Raw genomic sequence first — 22,198 nt, forward strand, 5'->3', positions numbered from 1 at the left:
GTGGCTAGTTACCACCCTACCGGCAAAAGACGTACCGCCAAGCGATTTAGCGTTACGGTACGATGTCGTATAGAAACCGAAAGGAGTGTGGATTTTCATCCTCTTCCTAACAAGTTAGCCCGCTTTCATCTTAGACTGCATCATCACTTACCATTAGTTGAGATTGTAGTCAAGGGCTAACTTGTAAAGTATAAAAAAAAGTAAAAATAAAAATGGTATTATACTCATCGCTGTTTTAGTTGTAGCAATTTAAACAATTTTGCTACAGAAAGGTAGACTTTCAACATCTTTTGAAAAACAGGATTTTTAAATTCTGCTAGTTTGTAGAATCTAGACAAATCTATCACACACACACAAATACTGACCAAACAAAGTTTTGATTCAATCCGAAAGCGCCTTCGCGTCGTTGATATTCAACTCAAATATGATTTCGTGGGTCGATTTTTTCGGAAAACTTTCAAATAATCCTGATCCATCGTTACATAAAACTTGTAAGTTGTTCGCGTCTCAGCGGATAATCGAGTTTATACTTGGAAGGCCGCCATCAATCATTTATCCGGCTCTCTCGCGGATGGATCTGTACGGTGCTACGCGGAAAAACTTTAAAGTGGTCCCTGTTACTGTGACGTATCGTGCACTAGATCATTTGCTCTACCTACTTGAATTAAAAGTTTATCATAGTACTAGGAGAAAGCCCACAACTTCGACCGCGTAGTTCGTTTTTTCATGATCACAGAAACTGATGGTAAACCCTATAACAACCTGTACATGCTAGCTCAAAAAAAATATTTAAAAAAGCGCACTTGGCCGCCATTCAATGTAAAGTGATGACGATCAAATTAACACCCAGCAGACTTTGTTGAGGGATTTGTATAGGCTTACTTTGAAATCACTATACACACTAATATTATAACCATTCGCTGCCCGCGAGTATTTTATCGAAAAGCCCGTCTGCGTTGAAGAAGCCGACAGTCAGGGAATGCGGTTTTAATCTACCGTTGTGAGCCATTTAAAAAATCTTTATATTCCTCTATCGCGCGGAGTATGATACTGTGCTCGCCTATTGCCCTTAGTTTACTTTATATTTTTTTACATATCACGTAACGGATACGATGGGCGACCGGTCGTCCATTTAGGAGTCAAGTGGATAAAGGCGAAAGTTAGTGTGTAAGTGTGTGTGTTTGTTCCTCCTTTGCGCTGCGGATACTGAAGCGATTGGCTGAAATGTGGTATGGAAATGGATTTTACTCTGGATTGACACATAGGCTACTTTTCATGTCGGAAAATTCATGGTGAAAAACTGAATTCCACGCAGACGAAGTCGCGGGGTCCGCTAGTACCTAATAAATAAATATTTTATTGCCTTAACGATGCACGCCCATTATTTATGTTGGTACGTAGGTAAAAGGTGTCCGATGTTAGATAGTTTTAATATACTCGTAAACAAAACATTTTGACGCAATTTAAACTCAAACTATGTTCAAAGTGAGCAGACACAGAAGTAAAATTAAATGAAATTATACAATTTTTTTATAAAAAAAGAGTGCTGTATGCAAAGCCTAAAAAGGTGACTACAGCAGAAAGTATTTATCTTCAAGTGCCCAACGTAGCATGTTACTGTTTCAACATTCTTTTGTTACGCGCTCACATGCCAGGCTCAGTGCCGACCTCCATTCATATCTGTTTTGCATATCCACTTAATATACTTGCGGACCATTCTCATGTTCTTTTTACCTACTAGTAGGTAATATAGAATATTATTTTATTTTAATCAAAGTTTGACCGCGATTTCACCTATTATGTGAATTACTAATCGAAGACGCTAGCAAGCGGACATAATTAATTAATCGGGCTACTGATACGATACGAACTGTTCTATTAAATCGTCCGTGTTTTTTCTAATGATTTAAATTGAAATTTCAATAACACTATATACTTAAAACTCTTTAAAAAGATCCTCAAGATAGATATAGATATTTTAATGTCGCCGTATTTTAATTTGAGCCGTGATAGGAGGCAGAGGTTATATCCACTGGATATGACCTCTGCCTCCTATCCAGAGTAAAATCTATTTCCATTCCAAATTTCAGCCAAATCGCTTCAATAGTAGCGGCGTTAAAGAGTTATAATATTAGTAGGATGTTCAGTAAATATAATCCTGCATCATCTACGTCGGCTGCATTTTATGAAATATCCAGCGTGGAAATCGATAATCCAACAAAGGGAGCATGTGTAGCAGACTACAGGAATGCAAATAACACAAAAGAAGTAAAGAACCGATGTAGATAGCTCCTCGCATGAGTGTTTTATGAGCACTTAAGTGGCTTCCGGACGAGGGATGTTTAAAACTCCGGCTCACGAGTATCGCGGCGGGATCGAGGAGTCTCCACTCCAAACATGACAATGTCAGATTTGATCGCGGCCGAGGACACATTTATGAGCTGTTACATTTTATGAATACGGGTTACAATGTTTTCAAAATTAACGTTTTATTGAACGAGAGCCTGCGGTATCCAGACCACTATCATACTTAAGCGTGGCTTAAGTGCTTTATGTTCTGTGACTATGCAATCTGTGCCCAGACATACTTCAGTTTATGAAGGCTGAACGCTTGTTATGTGCTCCTGGAAAAGGTGCCAATTATGTTGAGTTTAGACCTTAGTGATTCGGGAACGAACAGGTTTCAAGGGTCCTGAACAACAATTTTCAAGTATAAAACGTATTTCTTTTATATTTTCTACAGGATATCATATCTCCAGTCACAAAACCTTTATAATTTAAACAGTTTCGTGACAACCCTTCGCTGGAGACCCTTGAAGTTTGAACTTTAATAGTGTCTTTCAGAGGGTTATCGCTAAGTGATTGGTGATATGATTTCTGATATCATACAACGAATATTAAACGATATATGCTTTATACTTGAGGGTCTGGACCCTTGAAACATACCACCTTCCAAAGTCACCACAGTACAATCTCCATATTTGGCTACCATACTTACGTATGGTTAGAAGCAGAGATAGAAGGATTGATTGAGAGATCTGGGTAACGCAGGCTGTTTGTCTATGTTATAATATTATAAATAGCAAAAATTTGATTATGTGTTAGTGATAAAAAATCTAATAACCTAAGTGAAGTATTCACTGCCCGCTACAAATTTGTAAATAATGTTAACCAAATCTAATAAACAAAATAATGAAGCGTGATTTTTATATTTTATGAAACACACACGAAGAAACATGAAAACTTTTGTAAGAGTTAAGTAAGAAATAGAAATTTATTTTCGTATGCAAAGGCGACAATATTCTGAGTTTCACTGCAAAGAGCCCTTTTGAAAGCTCTAACAATACAGCATCGCAAAAATTAAATTACGGTGAATCCCGGCAGGTTTCAATTTTCAAAAAGCTCGGTAAACTTGAGACGGCAAATCTTATTGCTTTTTATGGAATGTTATTGCATTTCACTACTGCTGATGCCCTTTACTTTGTATTATAGCTGTATTTTCTATTCCATTTGGTTCAAATTACAAAAATATGTACTCAGCAATAGTACAGGACAATACTCTGTACTATAGAGACAATACTCTCTTGTTTTCGGGCTCTTCTCGGACCAAGGTGCGATTGGAACCCTCGTTGAATTGACTTGAAAAACTTGAATTTTTAGTTTTCAACTATACTATGTTTTGAATAACATTTTATAAAAAAACAAAACTTAATTTTAAGTTAAGAAATGACATGCGTTGCGGTCTCCATTGATTGTCAATTGTTTGTTGGTAAACAGTGCACATCGAGTATGGCTTTGCTATAGCTTACGTTACTAGCTGATAATGCAGAGGCGTGAAAGCGTGAAAATCAAACTTATATTCGCATATTAGTTAGGACATCAAAGCCTCAATATCTCAGCGGTAAAAGGGCCGAAATCATCACCGAGGGGTGGTTGTTCGATCCCCGTTACACCGACTCCTAACATAGTCTTTCCCGACTACTTGGAGGGAAATATTGGTAATATTTAAAAGTGTTTCTATATATCCCAAGTGCTCCAATATAATCCCAAGTTTGTTTAACCAACTATCTTTTGTTTTGAATATACGAAAACTTTTCCGAGTAAACAACTTAATTTGGCAGCAAACCGTAGCCTTTGAAACTGAAGCGAGAACAAGCAAGCTGGTAGATGCTAAGTAACGTAAATAGAAACTGTTAATTTGAAACTGCAAAAAGTGTCGCGAGACCGTAGCAAGAGACAAATTAGAGGGAACGGAATATAGTTTACTTAAAGTTAAACTTATTACGGTCCTCGAGGTACAAGCACTCGGGAGGCTCGCTCGGCGCGCGGGTCAAGTGCCCAATTTGTCACCCGCGCAAACTTCCGACTACTTCGGCCGGTCCCTGTTCGATTCCATTAAACTTTCAAGACCTTTTGAAGCTATTTTCTTGTTTGAATCAGGATTTGCCTAATTCATTCCTTACCTTCGTAACTAAGTTCTGGTTACCGGGGAATCTTTTAAATAATAATAATATCGAACCCTGTAAAGTATCGTTTAAAGGGTTGGGTGTACTTGTCTGTAACAAGGTCTTCCAAGACGGTTATGGACCTGCCAATACATAAGTACAGCAATGAGTTAAAAAATTATCTTTATTTAGTCGAGGTTATTACACTATTGATGAATTTCTTAATTATAATGATACTTGGAGTTCTTTTACTTTATGCGTAAAAGTGAAAGAAGATCCAACACCTTCCCTTCCCTTCCAACACTTTCACGCAGAACGTAAAAGAAATTGTAAAGATTTTAACTATTGTAAACGTACAATTTTTTTAAAAAACAAATTGAGTTTCTTGCCGGCTCATCTCAGTAGAGCGCCTAGTGGCAGTTTCATACTGTTACTATCGCGTTAACGTAAACGCGAATTTCTAAGGAATTGAAACAGCGCCATTTAGTGGCACTACTGCACAACTGTTTCAATTCCATATAAATTCGCGTTTACGTTTACGATAGTAAGAGTATGAAAATATTGAAAACTCCGACTAGGCGTACAAAACACTTATACATACTATAGATAGGTTACGTCCCTACAAAATCATCAAGTGATCTGAATTTAGCTACACCACTGAGTGCACACAAACACAATTTTGTCTTTATTTCCATTATATATTTATGCATATTTAGTTTTTACACTTCCTGAACACACAACTCGACATTGTAGACGATATTTAGGTATTATTTGTTTAAATAACGTTCGTTAATAAGCGACTAAATGAAATTAAGTCAATTTTCCACATTTGTCCGCCTCATTGATGTGCCAGTGCCCCATCTCTAGTATAAAGTATTTATAGGTTTTAAAATCAAATAACTCATGTCATCACTTTTGTTCTAAGGCTTTCGTTTTTAAGTGAGGACAGAAATCCAAATAAAACTGCCTCCCTGGGATACTTACAATGCGCTATCATAAAAATTAAATTACGGTAAGAGTTTCTCTCTAAGTGCGCGCCATTTTAGCAGACCCCCAGGCGCGCGGCAGCCACGCCACATCAAAGCGACTCATTCTGCACCGAGCTCTCGCACAAATCAAATTTAGCCTCTCTTCTTTTTGTTACAGATGCGGAACGCAACTTTGACCTACTATTTTGTTTACTTTACTTTTTTTAAGCTCTACAAGTTAGCCCTACAACCTCACCTTATGGTAAGTGCGTGCAACTTAAGAGGTAGGAGCTAACTTGTAACTCACGATGTTTTTCTTCACCGTTTACACGTGATATTTAATTTCTTAAAATGCACAAAACTGAAAAGTTGTTTGCATGCCCCGGGCCGGATTCAAACCAACATCCTCTGGAATCGGAGGCAGAGGTCATATTACGGCTCAATAAAAATTTATATTTATTGCAACAAAAATGAAAATTTAAACATACAAAATCCTTAAACTAATACATAAAATGCAATACAAGAAGCGACCTTATCACTTTGAGTGATCTCTTCCAGGCTATCTAATCTAAAGTTTTGAGTGACCCTACCAGTCAAAATTATATAAGTAGTACTCGTATTATTATATATTTGATCAAATACAATTCAAATCAAATACAAATCAAGTAATATAAGCAATTGAAATACAATAAGCCTTATTAAACAGTGATGGCGGAGGTGCTTATCCGGAGATCAAGTGGCTAAATTGTCAACGGCTATAAACTTGCAGCCGCGAACTTCGGACGGTGCAATTCGATTAAACTTCGACGCAAGTAGTAACACAAGAGTAGGGCCTACTTAACGAAACTTGGCTGTACATTTTCCGAGGAAATTTAATTAGCTTACTTACACATCAAAATTCAAAATTCATTTATTTCAAGTAGGCTCAGTTTACAAGCACTTTTGACACGTCAGTTGACTATTTGTAAAGATTCTACCACCGGTTCGGAAGGCAGGTTCTGCTGAGAAGATACCGGCAAGAAACTCAACAGTTGCTCTTTTGAAAAAAGTCATACAGTATTACAATTTACATTTGATAACAATTAAATTACAATTTCTTATAGTTTTATTTCCTGTGTGAAGGTGGAAGCTGATCCAATGGCCTCCAAGCACCTTTGTCGTTAAGGAACTCATCAATAGTGTAGTAACCTCGACTAAGTAAATGTTTTTTAACACATTGCTTAAAGTTGTGCATTGGCAAGTCCATCACAGTCTTGGGGATCTTGTTATAGAAGAGTACACCCAAACCCACAAAAGATTTTTTAACTCTTTGGAGACGATATGCAGAAATAACTAACTTATGCCCGTGTCTAGTAAGACGTGGGTTTAGATCTCCTTTTCGTTTGTACAAATTAATATTTTGTCTCACATAAACTATACTGTTATATATATACTGACAGGCTACTGTTAAAATGCCTATTTCTTTAAACTTTTGACGAAGGGACTCGCGTGATTTTAGTTGATATATTGCTCGAATTGCTCTTTTTTGAAGTACAAATATAGAATGTATATCAGCAGCCTTGCCCCACAACAAAATACCGTAAGACATTACGCTGTGAAAGTACGCAAAATAAACAAGTCTAGCTGTATCAACATCAGTAAACTGTCTTATTTTTCTCACTGCAAAAGCAGCTGAGCTGAGTTTACCTGACAGTTTTTCTATATGAGCACCCCACTGAAGTTTAGAATCCAAGGTCACTCCCAGGCAAACTGTGGAATTCTCTATTTCTAGTGTTTCACCATTGATCATTATAGACTTATCTAATTTTATAACATTTGGTAATGAAAACTCAATACATTTAGTTTTCTTTGCATTTAAAAGTAAGTTGTTAACAGTGAACCAATGCGACACATGCGATATGGCACGGTTTACATCGTCGGAATTATCTTTACTTCTGTCACTCTTAAAAATTAGGGATGTGTCGTCAGCAAACAGTACTATCTCACAGATGCCGCTAACATGGTGTGGTAAATCGTTTATGTACACTAGGAATAGAAAAGGACCCAGAATTGAACCCTGTGGGACGCCCATTGTGTTAGAAAAACCGCGAGACTTTGAATCATTTATGCATACCTTTTGTGTTCTATCACTAAGATAAGAGGCGATGAGATCAAGTGCAACACTTTTTATGCCATAGTGGCTTAACTTAAGTAAAAGAATGTTATGGTCAACACAATCGAATGCTTTGGACAAATCACAAAATACACCAATAGCATTCTTAGCATTTTCCCATGCATCATATATATGTTTTAAAAGTTTAGCACCTGCATCAGTTGTACTGCGACCTTTAGTAAAACCATACTGTTCAGGGTGAAATAAATTATTTAAATTAAAATGACTTAAAAGTTGATTTAAAATGATTTTTTCAAAAACCTTACTAAGTGTGTGTGTGTGTACATCAAGGGGAGGGAATTGTCTAACACTAGTAAATATACAATTTACCCTTGCTTTATAGTATCTAAAATCTATTTAAATGGAAACTTAGTTTGATTTAGCCTCAATAGCTCGGTGAAGGGTTGACTCACCGAGGGGTTCTATCCCTAGTCGCTGGAGTATAGTCATCCGTGAGTATCATTGGTAGGTGTAATAACAAACCTATGTGATAAGAGTGGTCCTTGTACTTTGGCTTTTCGCTCAGTTACTACAGAGGCTCAGAGTCACATAGCGGGCGATGGAACGAGCTATGATAGGAGTATCTCTGCGTGAATCAGAAATGAGGAGATCCGTAGAAGAACCAAAGTCACCGACATAGCTCAACAAGTTGCGAAGCTCAATTGGCAATAGGTGGAGCACATAGTTCGAAGTACCGATGGACGTTGGGATCCCAAAGTGCTGGAATGGCGACCTCACACTAGAAAGCGCAATGTTGGTCGACCCCACAGCGCAGGTGGACTAACGACATCAAGCGAGTCGCAGTGAATGCAGGCGTCTCAGTCGATGATGTTTGGAAGTCCCTACAAAAAGCCTATGTCCTGCAGTGGACGTCCATCGGCTGATATGATGACTGCAGATAAAGGAAAACTTGGTGGAATAGTTCCACTGTTAAGGAGTCGGACTAAGCATCCAGATGTCATAGGTTCTATGCCGTCATTGGACTATTGTCGTAATCACTGGCAACATTGTCTTTACGTCTAATTAGTCAGTCAAGTAAGTTCATTATCAACCCATATTCGACATTCGACACTGCTAAGTACGAGTCTCCTCTCAGAATTAAAAAAAGTGGTTAAGCTAGATGGTTAGTTCACCAAGAAAGAAAAGAAAGAAAGAAAATAAGTTAATTCATTTTTAGTGACACAAACAGTACATCCTATTGATATTTATCCCATCAATAAACAATTTCAAATCAAATACCATGGTTCGATTTCCGGTTGAGTCAAGTTAAGAAACCATTTTATAACTTGGCTCATACGTGATTCAGGTTGCAGGTGAACTTTGTGGAACAAACTCTTTTAGGTTGTTACTGTCGGCTTATATTCTAACTTAGATTGAATGGAAGTTTCCTCGTCGTCAAGCATATGCGGTAAAAAGCCGAAACCGCCGGGGGCGTAGTAATATAACGTCCTTATTTTTTATGACTGCCCTATCATAAAACATCATAAGGTTTTAATATGTAATAACAACAACTCAATTTCACACAAAAATACCCACTGCCAGTATAAACAGAAATACTACAGTACTACTAGTATTAAATAACTTCTATGTACCTACCAGTGGCGAAGGATGGAATTTAGATGAAGGTAAGCCGCCCCTAAGAGAAGAAAATTCATACAGCGTGATACTAACTCCGGTTTCTCTTATATCTAGATTCAGTACAACAATAATTAATATGCATGGATTTTTAAAGGCGAGAATCGGCTTGCATGAACTCTTCGCCGCGAGCCAGAGAATAGGTAACTCAGAATGGAAGTAGATGTTATTTTACCAAATTTCATTAGAAAAGGTTAACTTTTTATTATTATGCATCCGTAAGAAAGGATGATGACAGGTTTTAAATCCCTACTAATATTATAAATGCGAAAGTAACTCTGTCTGTCTGTCTGTTACGCTTTCCCGCTTAAACCTCTCAACCAATTTTGATAAAATTTGGCACAGACAATCTTTAGACCCTGAGAAAGGACATAGGCTACCTTTTATTGCGAAAAAAAAGAATGAAGAGGTTGAAATAGAGGTTGAAAGTTTGTATGGGATTTCTTAATTTTAAAAGATAAAACCATGAAACTTTATGTTTAAGCACTTGATAAGACATAATTAAACATTTGTTCTAGTTTTTTTGAAACTTCGACCTGTGAGGGGATGAAATAGGGGTTGAAAGTTTATATCGATTTTCACGCGGACGAAGTCGCGGGCGTCCGCTAGTTGTATATAAATCAAGGGTATGTTAATAGTCAATAAATTTGTAGTCATCATCATCTTGTCTTTGCCGATTCAATAACTGAAACTCGAAACTACGTCAGATCACACGCAGGCTTCGATCATGTGCCATCATGTGACTTAAGCACTCTATTATATATTATTCTTGACAAGTTGGCCCTTGACTACAATCTCACCTGATGGTAAGTGATGATGCAGTCTAAGATGGAAGCGGGCTAACTTGTTAGGAGGAGTATGAAAATCCACACTCCTTTCGGTTTCTACACAACATCGTACCGGAACGCTAAATCGCTTGGCGGTACGTCTTTGTCGGTAGGGTGGTAACTAGCCACGGCCGAAGCCTCCTACTAGCCAAACCACTCTATTTTTGCGTGGAATGTCCTGGCGCAGAGAGGACAAGTTAGGGTACCGTCCACATAATCAATAAATTCAAACCTAGTCATTATCCTCATTGTTATTGTAAGATTGATTTTACTAGTCTATAAATTACGTATAAAATTTTGACATTGATTAATATTATGACCTAAGAAATGAACTAACTAAAAATGGCTATGTAGTTAGTCTGTACGTCGTAGAAGTAGGTGCGAGAGGATTACCAGCAAAATCTCTAAATAACTTGCTTAAAGACATCTCTCTATAACTTGCCTCTCTAGAAGTGCAGCTAGTTCTTATTAGAACGAGTATCCAAAGCTGCTCTAATAAGATCTTACCAAATTTGGATAGGCAGAGAGAACAACACGAGCAGAGAAGGGGAGTGTTGATCGATCATCAAGGAATTCCTTAACTCTACATCCAGTAGTCACAAATCCTGGACTTTGCTTAGTATTTTTCTCTCTACCACGCGATAGACCCGGCACCTGCACGGTGAATCCATGGAATGCTAAGATATTCGTCTCTCGTATAATATCTAGTATATCGAATACAATATGAGTTTACAATTAAGTCATCCAGTGTATATCATTTATACGAGTATGTAGGTAGGTATACAATGATTCAATAGAGCGAATAACTGAACAATGAATTATTGGTATGTGATCAGAATGCGAGCAGGTGAATGAAAGGAATTACAGGCATTCGTCCCATTCACTGCGTTATAATTAATAGTATATGAGAAACAATTGATATCTTCCGATTTTCTTAATATACGCGATATTAAATATATAGTATGTTGTTTAGACATCATCACATTTATTTTACTCGTTTAAAAATGTATGTTTATGTTCAGTGAATAAACCTTAGATACGACTATAGAATAAACTATCCGACACTTGGCTGAAGGTGGTGAAACCGGCACATAATTTTATAATATTTTTAGACGAAACCAGGCATAAGTGGCGTGTATATTATCTACAATACCCTGAAATAAACAAAACCGGAAAATTAAAGTTCTAAAATATCAGAGATTTTGAATATTTAATTTACCATTTGTCTTTTTTAGCCGAATATATTGACGAAAATAAGCAATAATGAAAAACTATCAACGTGACACTGAGAAAACATTCTGACCGTCATACTTACAATACGTAGCGAAACAGACTATTACACTTGTAGAAGACACCATGTTGTATACAAGCTTTCTATTTAATATGGGGTTGCTTCTAAACGGCACAGTAAGCTGCACCATAACTAAGTATACGGCATCAATTTTAGGTATGCTGCACCTATAGTAGTTGTAATTTGCAAGCTACTTACATAAGTAGCTCATTTAAGTAGTAGGAGGCTTCGGCCGTGGCTAGTTACCACCCTACCGGCAAAGACGTACCGCCAAGCGGTTTAGCGTTCCGGTACGATGCCGTGTAGAAACCGAAAGGGGTGTGGATTTTCATCCTCCTCCTAACAAGTTAGCCCGCTTCCATCTTAGACTGCATCATCACTTACCATCAGGTGAGATTGTAGTCAAGGGCTAACTTGTAAAGAATAAAAAAAAAAAAAAGACAGTAAACGAGGTTTAATGCTAAACTGACCTTCAGACAGGAACAAGCGGTCAGCGTCCGCAGGCTGGTCAGGGGCCGGCCGGTGTCGAAGTGTGACGTGTAGGGAGGGTCCTCGAGGAGGTACCTCCGGCGGCGCAGGCTCCGGGGGAGACTCGCACTCACGCTCGCTTTGAGCGCCACTTGAGGGCCCTTCGATAAAACGGAATATTATCAATATTATGATCGGCAAATAAATAAATACAAGCCTCAATTTAAGCGTTCTGTAGAAACATTCCGTAAAACTTAGTAGTACTGTCCGATATCGCTTTACATTCGGAATCGGTTTACAATGTCTCAACGATTATTCATTCATTATCAGCCTATTACAGGGTTTTTACTAGGTAAAGTAAGTTGGTATTTATTAGCAACCTATTAAAATAAACATCAAATAGACTTATAAATGTCATCAACCTACTGTATGATATCCACAAAGGGTTGTCAGTATAGTCTGGCACGTTTGTTGATGATACTCTCATGATATGCGGGCGACAGGGGAAAGACTGCGCGGGTGTGAAATAGTGCGTGCGAAGAAGTGATTTGCATCAGTCGTGAGTTTTACATTCATCGCTACACGCCCCCCAGCTCGCGCAGACCTTCGAGAGTGTTAAAATCTCAATTTCGTATAAGACAACTAACATAGACGTCTTTATAGGAGACGAAATATGGTACTTAGACCCACCACACTACTTCAATAGTGTGATGTTTTAAATTATTTGACGAACACTATAAGATGTTAATGATAGCGAACGATACCGACAGCTCAGCGTGCTTTTCTAGGCACGGGAGTATAACACCGACAACTTCCCAACTCCGGGCTGGGCAAATATACTGAACATTTATTTGAAGAAAGAAAAGCTTCACAACCCGACCCAGGACTCGAACCCAAGATCGTAATCTGAAGCCACAGACCAACCATACCAACGAGGCAACGATTACGAGTAAATAATAACATCACCTGAATCAAATAAACTTCGTCTTCACCTCAAAGAATTTATTGTTATTTTTGACTTTCAAATAATGAGGTTTTGAAGTCGATGCGTGTGTTTGCATGTAGCTGTACTTGTATACCTATTTCTTTGTGGTTATTGTACCGATTTGGAACCAAAGATAAAGAAAAAAATTAATATCTTGGCAAGTGAGGGTCTGAACTTCGGCTACCTACATCCTTCAAAAACGACTATACCTAGTCTAAGTTCTATACTAGCTTAATTACCTAATGTAGAAGAGCTTCAGGCCAACACATTTTTAACCTAAAAACCTGGCTGAGTTTGTTGTGTGCTCTTCTCGGAAAGTTTTCGAATAATTATTATCACCATTATCTTAAGTATAATATTATTACCTGACGTTTCGAAAGAGCTTATAAACTTGAAAAGTAAGCCTATTTGAAATAAATGAATATTGAATTGAATTGAATTAACATCATCATCATCATCGTGAAGTTTTAAGTGACAGTCTTTTATTTATACAATTTTTTAGAATGCTCGAACTACAAAAAAACGATTAACCATTACTAGAACATTAATAAATAACTTCCATATAAAAAAGTTACAACAACGAAAACGAGGAGACGTAAAGCATAATTGACGTTCGTGGAGTCACGTACATCAACGAGGGAACTATTCAGAGAATCTTCATCAAAGGCATGCACCTTCGCATTACGCTTATAATAGGCGTTCAGAATGCCTATCTACAATAACTATACGGGAATTCTACTATACACGTGTTATGCTTTATTCATATAACATACCTTACATCGAAGCGTGAAATTCAAAATGATAGCTCAAATATTTTTTCTTATACAACTCTACAAACGTATGTGAATTATTATTTTAACACGTTTATTAACCACTACTTCGTGTGTATGAAATTCAGACAGCAAAAATCTTGTTTGTGTTTTAGTATCGCGTAAAATATAATCACTTGAGAAAACATAGGTAGTTACTTCGATATCACAGACAGACAACGGCCCCGCGGTTTCACCCGCGTAGTTCCTGTGCACGTGAAAATACGGGGATAAAATATAACCGATGACACTCACAAATTACATGGCTTTCTAGTGATAAAAGAATTTTCAAAATCGATTCAGTATATCCACAGATTACCCAATCTATTTTTTACGAGTTCGCCCTTGACTGCAATCTCACCTGATGGTAAGTGATGATGCAATCTAAAATGGAAGTGGGCTAACTTGTTAGGAGGAGGATGAAAAACTACACCCCTTTCGGTTTCTACACGACATCGTACCGGAACGCTAAATCGCTTGGCGGTACATCTTGGTGGTTGGTAGGGTGGTACCAGCCAGACCTGGACCAATTAAGAAAATCTCAATCGACCCAGCCAGGGATCGAACCCAGGACCTCCGTTTTGTAAATCCACCGCGAATACCACTGCGCCACGGAGGCCGTCAAAATGATGATGATGATGATGAAGTTGAACAATTAGAAAGTCGAAACAAACAGACCCGCTTTTTAATTAGTATTCATAGACATTTTTCCTACAAGTCAAAGCATGAAATGAATTTGAAATATATTTACTGTGTAAATAATACGATATCGAACGAGAGCGTGCAGTAGTCAGATCTACCTTATTTTATGTAGGATGAAAGTTCGACATCCTATACCTACTTAGTGAGTATGGTAGTCAATTAGATAGAGTTTAGCTTTGGTAGGAAGAAGATTTCAAAAATCCAGATCTTCAACTGTTGAATCAGATGCTAATCTATAGTTATAATAATACTAGAAGTTTTTAATAGTGTTTTGTATATTTTGTATGTTATACATTGTTTTTTTTTAAATTTAAAAAAAAGAGAGAAAAAATTAAATACGAGGTATAAAAAGGTAAAGTTTATGAGACTGTAGGGGGTAATTTCTGGACCTAGATAAGCAATTTTGAAAATTCTTCTATCAGTAGAAAGCCACGATATCTGTGAGTGTCATAGGCTATATTTCCGTGGGAATACGGGAACTTCTCGGATGAAACCGTAAGGCGTCGGCTAGTTTTTTTTTATATTTTCCTCCTCATAATTATAGGAATCATGCAACCAATTGCCAGTCACTGAATTTCACGGCAACCCGTAAAAACACTAACTGTGTCAAATCATTAAATCAAACTTTAAGTATATCTAGCGAAGGTTGCCACGAAACTAAAAGGCAAGTGACTGGAGACAAGATTTCCCATGATATCCCGTAGATAACGTCAAAATATTTCGTTTTATACTTGAACAATTTAGGATCTGGACCCTTAAAACCAGCTACTTTCCACCACGTTCCAAACACCTATGGTACTCGTAGGAGCATAGGCATAAAACGTAAGTGTGTCTGGCAATCGCAGGCTCATTCTATCTGAAATGTATTTACTGTGCTAATAATGCGATATTTACCGTTGACATGGCAGAGTCGATTGGCGCGCTCATTGGCTTCATGAGGGAACTCCTCCCGCCGGCTGCGGCGAGACAGCGTGCCTGCCGCCTCGCCGCTCAATATCTCTTCGCCTAAGGAAATATTACATGTAATATGGCTTGTTTACTACAAATATGCGGGTAATATTTTGTATATATAAATATCAGAGTTTCATCATCATTTAATGGCTCGCTACGCTTGCTTTTAGGGCTAGACCTCTCTCGTATAATTAAAGGAGATGAGATCTCGAGCTTAGGCTTACCACGCTTCGCAAATGCACGTAATAATGATTGAATCACCGAATTATTGGTACGTAAGGAAGCCCGTAAACGATCAAGTATGTTTGACAAAGAGCTTGTCTAACTGGAGTTTTTCGTTATGTAGACACTAGACAGGTATGACCAATAGAACAATTAAACATATTTGATTTGACGAAAGTATGATCGTCAACGGGCATAATGACGGATATAATTAGGGATAACGCCATCATTACCCGAACCCCCAGTTGAGCCTAAGATAGTAAAAAAATCTTTTAACCATTATTATAGTATTTTACAACCGATTAAGTCAACCACTACAAGGCAGCCTTACCAGGTATTTACAAAATAATTTATATTTGAAAATAAAATAAATATATGTACCAAAAATGGCAGTTTCGTAACATATTATTTAAATATAAAAGCATCCCCACTTAAGATTACACCTTTATGAAACGTCGAGCGTAGGTAATATATGATCGCGATACGATCCTTCACTAAAAATATGAGTTGGCGAAAATTGCGAAACTTTAAGAACATGACGAGACCCTGGTATCGCTTAAGAACATTTTTATTCGTGTACTGACAGTTTGTAAGCCATTTATGGTCGCTTATAAAAACTAGCAGACCCAGTGAAACTTCACTTTGACTGTGACAAACAGAGTTTTTAGACGCTTATATAAAAGATCAAGAAGATATAAGGCTTAATTATGTGCCTTAGTTAAGCAAATATGTGAAAAGTTTTAGTTTAAAATCAACATGTTACCAATGAGCCCTAACAAATTAATGAAACAAACATTTAAAATAATTTTTAAGTGCTCTAATAAACTACAAGGTTTAAGGCCAAACTCGATTTGCATTTCTTGTTTACTTTAGGAACACCTATGGCTCCACCAACTTTATCATCAGACCACTTTATTGCTTTATTAGCGAAAAAGTAAGCGAGTAAATCTAAAAGTAGCTCTAAAATTTTACCTCTTTAAACTAAAATTTTACCGAAACGTAAAAGGCAAATTATGATTTTTGTTTCAAGCCGAGCCGTCATGCACATCGCGATCAACAGTTCAACACACGATTACGTTTCTGGACGTCATGCCAACAGCGTTGCAGGCATGTGGCCACACCGGACTGTGGGTGGCTAGCATTAGAGGCCTGTGAATGCCTGTGTTTAATAATAATTTTGTTATTTATTTATTATACAAAATAAATTATCGTTCTCCCTCTAACTGAGGACGAAAATCTTTTATTAGGAGAAATTACAATAATAGAGTTAATATGTTACCATTCGAGTTTCTGTTTCTTCTATAAAAACGCCTGTTTGTACTTTCTAGGGGAAACGGCGATGCTTGTCGTTGAGGACTACTGATGTACCGCGGCGGGCCCTCCCCGTTCTCTGACCCGTATATACGACGTTGTTCATCTGAAACAAAAAAAAAAGACTTGTTGGATACCGGAAACATTATTTTTTTACTTGCCCACTCAACAGTGCGCCAAGCGCGCGATTGTTTAAGATGACTTATACAGTCGGTCATTTACATAGACCTACGGATCCGAGACTTGGTCGCTGACTATGGGTCTTATTAGAAGGCTCAAAGTCACTCAACGGGTGATGGAGCGAGCTATGCTTGGAGTTTCTCTGCGTGATCGAATTAGGAATGAGGAGATCCGCAGATAAACCAAAGTTACTGACATAGCTCAGCGAGTCGCGAAGCTGAAGTGGCAATGAGCAGGCCACATAGTTCACACTCATGGCGACCCCGCACCGGAAAACGCAGTGTTGGTCGACCCCCCACAATGATTTTAATGTTTAACTAATTAAATTATGAATGCCTTGTTGATTAGTCTATATTGCTGCGGATCATGAAGTCCTGAGTCCTGCGTGGGCTATAAAATGTTGAACTTTTCTTAATTTCAAAAAAGCGATCCCAGTCATTATTATTAAACAGGTAATCTATCAGACTGAAAGAAGATGTAAACATTTTAATGATAATTTTAAAGGATGAAGGGTGACACAAAAATTATATAAAATTGATGTTAGTAATCATTACAAGAAGCCGTCTTTAGGATGCTTAAAAAGTTTAAACGAATGTCTAAACTCTCCAACATCGTGAAGTTGAATTAACAAATTCTTACATCAGATAAGCAAGTTTTCAGATGTAAAAATATTCTTTCAAAATGTTACAGTTGGGAAACGTGAATAAATTTTGACACCGAGGGAGCAAACCGACGCGTGATGAACTACAGCTGAAGTTTGTGCTAACTTTCTCTGCAAAAATGGAGACGATTTAAAAGAGCACCCACGTATTAAATAAAAGGGTTTTTAGCAAAAAATGACCTAATATTTGGACCTAGAACAATATGTATAATTAAGTATTAAAAAAAAATTGGTTGCCTGTAAAGTCGGTATACGGGCGAAAGTTTTACGTGACAACGACTTTGAGTGGTAAAATAATTTTAATGTGAATATTCATTCGTATAGTAGGAAGAAGGATGAAATAATAGTAACAATTTAAAACATTTATTTATACAAAGAATTATATTTAAAACATTAATTTATACAAAGAATCTCGCACTGAATTTCATATTAACAAAATTTTATTCACTCGCTCTCATTGTGAGCGCATAACGTGAGCGGAGCGTAACGCAGTTTCTTGAAGTGTCACCCGGCAAACCAATTTATAAGACGTTGTCACGTCAAAATTACAGGACGTTTCAAATTACATAATTTCATAGATGATATTTAATTAAATCGATAAATTAAGTTTGAAATACGAACGACGCAGATAAAAGTACTTTTAAATAAAATCAAAATACATTGCACTTTTCTACAATAACAATTAATGTAACAATGCACGTTATCCCTGTATAGCATGAGGTCAAACTATTTTACAAGCGCTTAATGAACTCGGAAACTAACAATAATATGGGAACTGTTATTATAGGATTTTAATGTTAACATAATAACATTAATGAAAGTTATGACTAGTATGTTGGCAAAGGCTTAGTTCAGGAAATACGCGTAACTTAATGAGAAACTAAAATACTCTCGAAAATTGTACAAAATGTGTTTCTTTTACCCTACATATGTATGTATGTATACTATGTATGTTTAACATTATTCGAGACGCACAGAAGTGCGTCAGCTAAATTTGGGAGAACGGCTGACAAAGCGACAAGGTATCTTTACACAAACTATTTGAGTGAAACCACTTTTGTCTACTTAATAACTCAAAATCTTTTAAACTTGAAAACATGAAATTTGGTTTAGATATAAATTAAGTGAAGTTTAAACCAACTTAACTAATGTAGATCACAATTAATAAAAATGATCACACGCATTACGCACATGAGCTTTGAGGCCCATTAGTCGAACAATTTTTGGATTTACTGCCCAAAAATCGTTCGTACTCGACTAAAATACTAAAGTAGTCAGAACTAGGCCTGAACCCCGCTCCTCTCTGTCGTCGAAAGAAAAAAACATGGCGGCGGTTGGCTCATAGATACTCTTTTACCATAGACAGTATAAAAATAGTAAGTAACACAAGAATAAACATGGGTTTAGTTCGATATGATCATGGTACACTCGTATGGTTAGGTTGCCAGAATTGCTTTCCAAGTGACCCATACTTGACCTGAATAAAGTATATTCAAAAATTAAACGTATAACTACGTACTCTATAACAATTTTTGGCATAACTAGAATATGTTATCATAACAACGAGCGACCTACGTACAGAATACTTAAGCAGTTTCAACATGAATAGCCAACAAAGCCATAACGATCCCCTTTTTACTATGAAAAGAATCCTTTGTTAAATAATAATTTCTGGTGGTAAAAAATCGTTTAACTACCTAGAATTTTCTCGTCGTTTAATCAGGGTCAGCTCATTAGTCTGACCTAGATACGACAAGTTTGTCTTTACACGATGTTGAACATTATTATCGACAACAATACAGCTTGTAAGAAATGAACATAGCTTAGTAGTAGTAGTAGCTTAAAAATATTTGATTATAGGGAAATGCCCATCGGCCTATAAAACCCAGGGAACCTAGGTATACTTCCGTATAAAAGTATATGGAGATGATAATATGATGTATAAATAAAGAAGATGTTTCTTGAAGAACAATAATTTTTTTATCACTCTTCTAGGGCAAAATGTTCATCGGTGTACCAAAGCGGCGAAGTAACATTTGAAGCTGTATTTCTTTTGTATAATGTTTCTGTTACAAACAAGAAAACGAACAAACAAACCAATCATAAGTCTTCAAAAAATATTGTAATACTCCTGCAGTATAGACAACAATCTTAGGTTGTTCGCGTTGTGGACAAATTAAAGATGAATTGAAAATGTCGTAAAACTTTGTAGCAAGTTTTTTTGATAAAGTAATGATTTCATTATTAAAGTAGAATTATCAAGATTTTTTTAGTATAAGTAAGTTGCCGGGCGGTAAGGGTAGGCCTGGGCCGGGGATGGGCATTCCCCTTTGAGCAACTTATGAGATTTTTCATTTATAGTTGCAAATAAGTCTGAATAGAATTTGCTAATGGAAGTAGGTAGGCATCATTATGCCACACATCACAATTATCGTAGAATAATAAATAACCCCCCCCCCCCCCACTAATAAGCGCAGTGTTGGTCGACCCCCCACCAGGTGGACTGACGACATCAAGCGAGTCGCAGGGATTCGCTGGATGCAGGTGGCTCAGTATCGTGATGTTTGGAAGTCCCTACAAAAGGCCTATGTCCTGCAGTGTACGTCCATCGGCTGATATGATGATGATGATGATGATGAATAAATACCCTGCGATATGTGGCATAGTCTAGAAAAAGGTCCCAAATCAGCATGTTGCTTTATGCTCCCCGTATGCAAAAAAGCATACAGCGCTGAATTTTAGCTAGGACCCCGTTCCAAGTGCCAAAGTAAAGTAGATGTAAAGTAAGTCTTTCTGAAATTCTGAAACAATCATTAAGCTAGCATGATTTAATACAATACAACATTTTCACAATGGATTTTCTCTATGCACCTTTAACATAGATATAAAGGAAGTATTAAAAAAGGAAATAAGCTCCTGTATATTGATACTCGAGATTGGAAACCGTACGGCGGCAATAGTTCCCATTACGTTTTGTATTTTTCTCTTTTCAAAAGCGGTATGGTTGGTGTTATTAGAAAGCCAGATCAGTTATTACTCCATATCTCCTCACTTTGTTACTATCATCCAGACAGCGATGTCTATTATTGCAATAGTATTCTTATTATTTCAATCAATGATAATTTTCTACTATAGATAGGTTACGTCCCTACAATATCACCGCATAAAGTGATCCGAATTTAGCTACACCACTGAGCGCACACATGCACAATTTTGTCTTTAATTACATTATATATTTATGTATATCGTTTTTACACTTTTTGAACACACAACTCGACATTGTACACGATATTTAGGTATTATTTGTTTAAATAACGTTCGTTGTTTAATAAGCGACTAAATGAAATTAAGTCAATTTTCCACATTTGTCCGCCTCAGTTTTGATGCTAGTGCCCCATCTCTAGTATAAAATATCATTGATTTCAAGATTGATTTCAATTTAATTGAGCTAATACGGATTATTGATTCTCTAGACAGATTAGTGTTTAGAAAAATATCATAGATTCCCCCAGTTCGATATTCCACTTGAAAAACTACTACGTAATAAACCATTTTCATGTAATTATGCCTAACTGAATAATCTTCATTATCATTAAACAACACAGAGATTTTGCAGCTTAAAAAGACAATAATATTACTCTATCATATATGGTAAAAACGTTTTGGCACTAAAATTCTGCGCTTCAAAACAATATTTAAGCAATAGCTGCTCCAGTATGTTTATGCGGGATTGAGACTGTATTGTTTCCGGCCTCTATACAATCTCTTTAAAATACTAACAGAGAGGTTTTTGTACTATAAATTTCTCGTAATTAAATCCTGAAAACAACCCTTGTTAAATTAAAATCATCGTTATTACGTAACAAAAACAAATGGTCGATTTGTTATTACAAGGTCCTACGTCATTAGTCAAACATTTCCGCCCTGGACTTTCCGTTATCCTTACTCCTTTTAGTTAAACAAGAATTGTGAAGAAAATAAACACATTTCCATATACATTTTATTGAGGGCGAGTTCAACCAAAATTGTTATTAATGTTCTCATCGTGACAGGTGGGTTTGAGAAGACTGACAGGCGGAAAGTTTTATCGACATTATTATTGATATATTTTATAATGTCACGATTGTATTCAAAAGGCAAAATGTAAATAGCCGACAACATGAAGTCGGAAACTATAGGTATAACTTCGGTAAAGTAAACAAAATGTCTTACAGATACCTACTATGCTTTTCGACCAACTTCCAATAAGTTTTTTACATATTTACATAATAGGTATGTTTAAATATATAATATTTTTTTTCCATACAGGATGTTAGTTTTTCTCTCATTAATATACTGTTAAATAAGAATTCTGGACGGATTGTATAATGTATTTGTTTAAAATAAAATTACTTACTTTTCTAATTTTTATACACTTTGAAAATGAGACTTATTGGAATTCCACCATAAAGTAATTTTAACCGACCGGATCCCAACCCATGTGAAGGTTATAGTTCTAAAGGAAACAATAAGGGAAGGTCTGCTTGCTTCCCTAAAGCAATTTTCTCAGTAAACACCGCAGTACTTTTGTTGTTCGTTCTTTGTGAGGTCA

The 22,198-nt window shown here is 36.7% G+C and overlaps 1 protein-coding gene across 1 annotated transcript in view; it reads right to left on the reverse strand.

Annotated features, from left to right (window-relative positions):
• The window catches only part of LOC112052935 (uncharacterized), a 310,949-nt gene that overhangs the window by 131,587 nt on the left and 157,164 nt on the right, over positions 1–22,198 (reverse strand). Inside the window, exons 3-5 of the mRNA XM_052882193.1 lie at positions 16,735–16,872; positions 15,177–15,287; positions 11,789–11,947 (exon numbers count right to left, since the gene is read on the reverse strand). Of these exons, the coding sequence (XP_052738153.1) occupies positions 11,789–11,947; positions 15,177–15,287; positions 16,735–16,872 (408 nt within the window). The remainder of the gene's footprint in view (positions 1–11,788; positions 11,948–15,176; positions 15,288–16,734; positions 16,873–22,198) is intronic.

Source organism: Bicyclus anynana, chromosome 6 (genome assembly GCF_947172395.1).
Source record: "Bicyclus anynana chromosome 6, ilBicAnyn1.1, whole genome shotgun sequence".
Classification (NCBI taxonomy): Eukaryota; Metazoa; Arthropoda; class Insecta; order Lepidoptera; family Nymphalidae; genus Bicyclus; species Bicyclus anynana.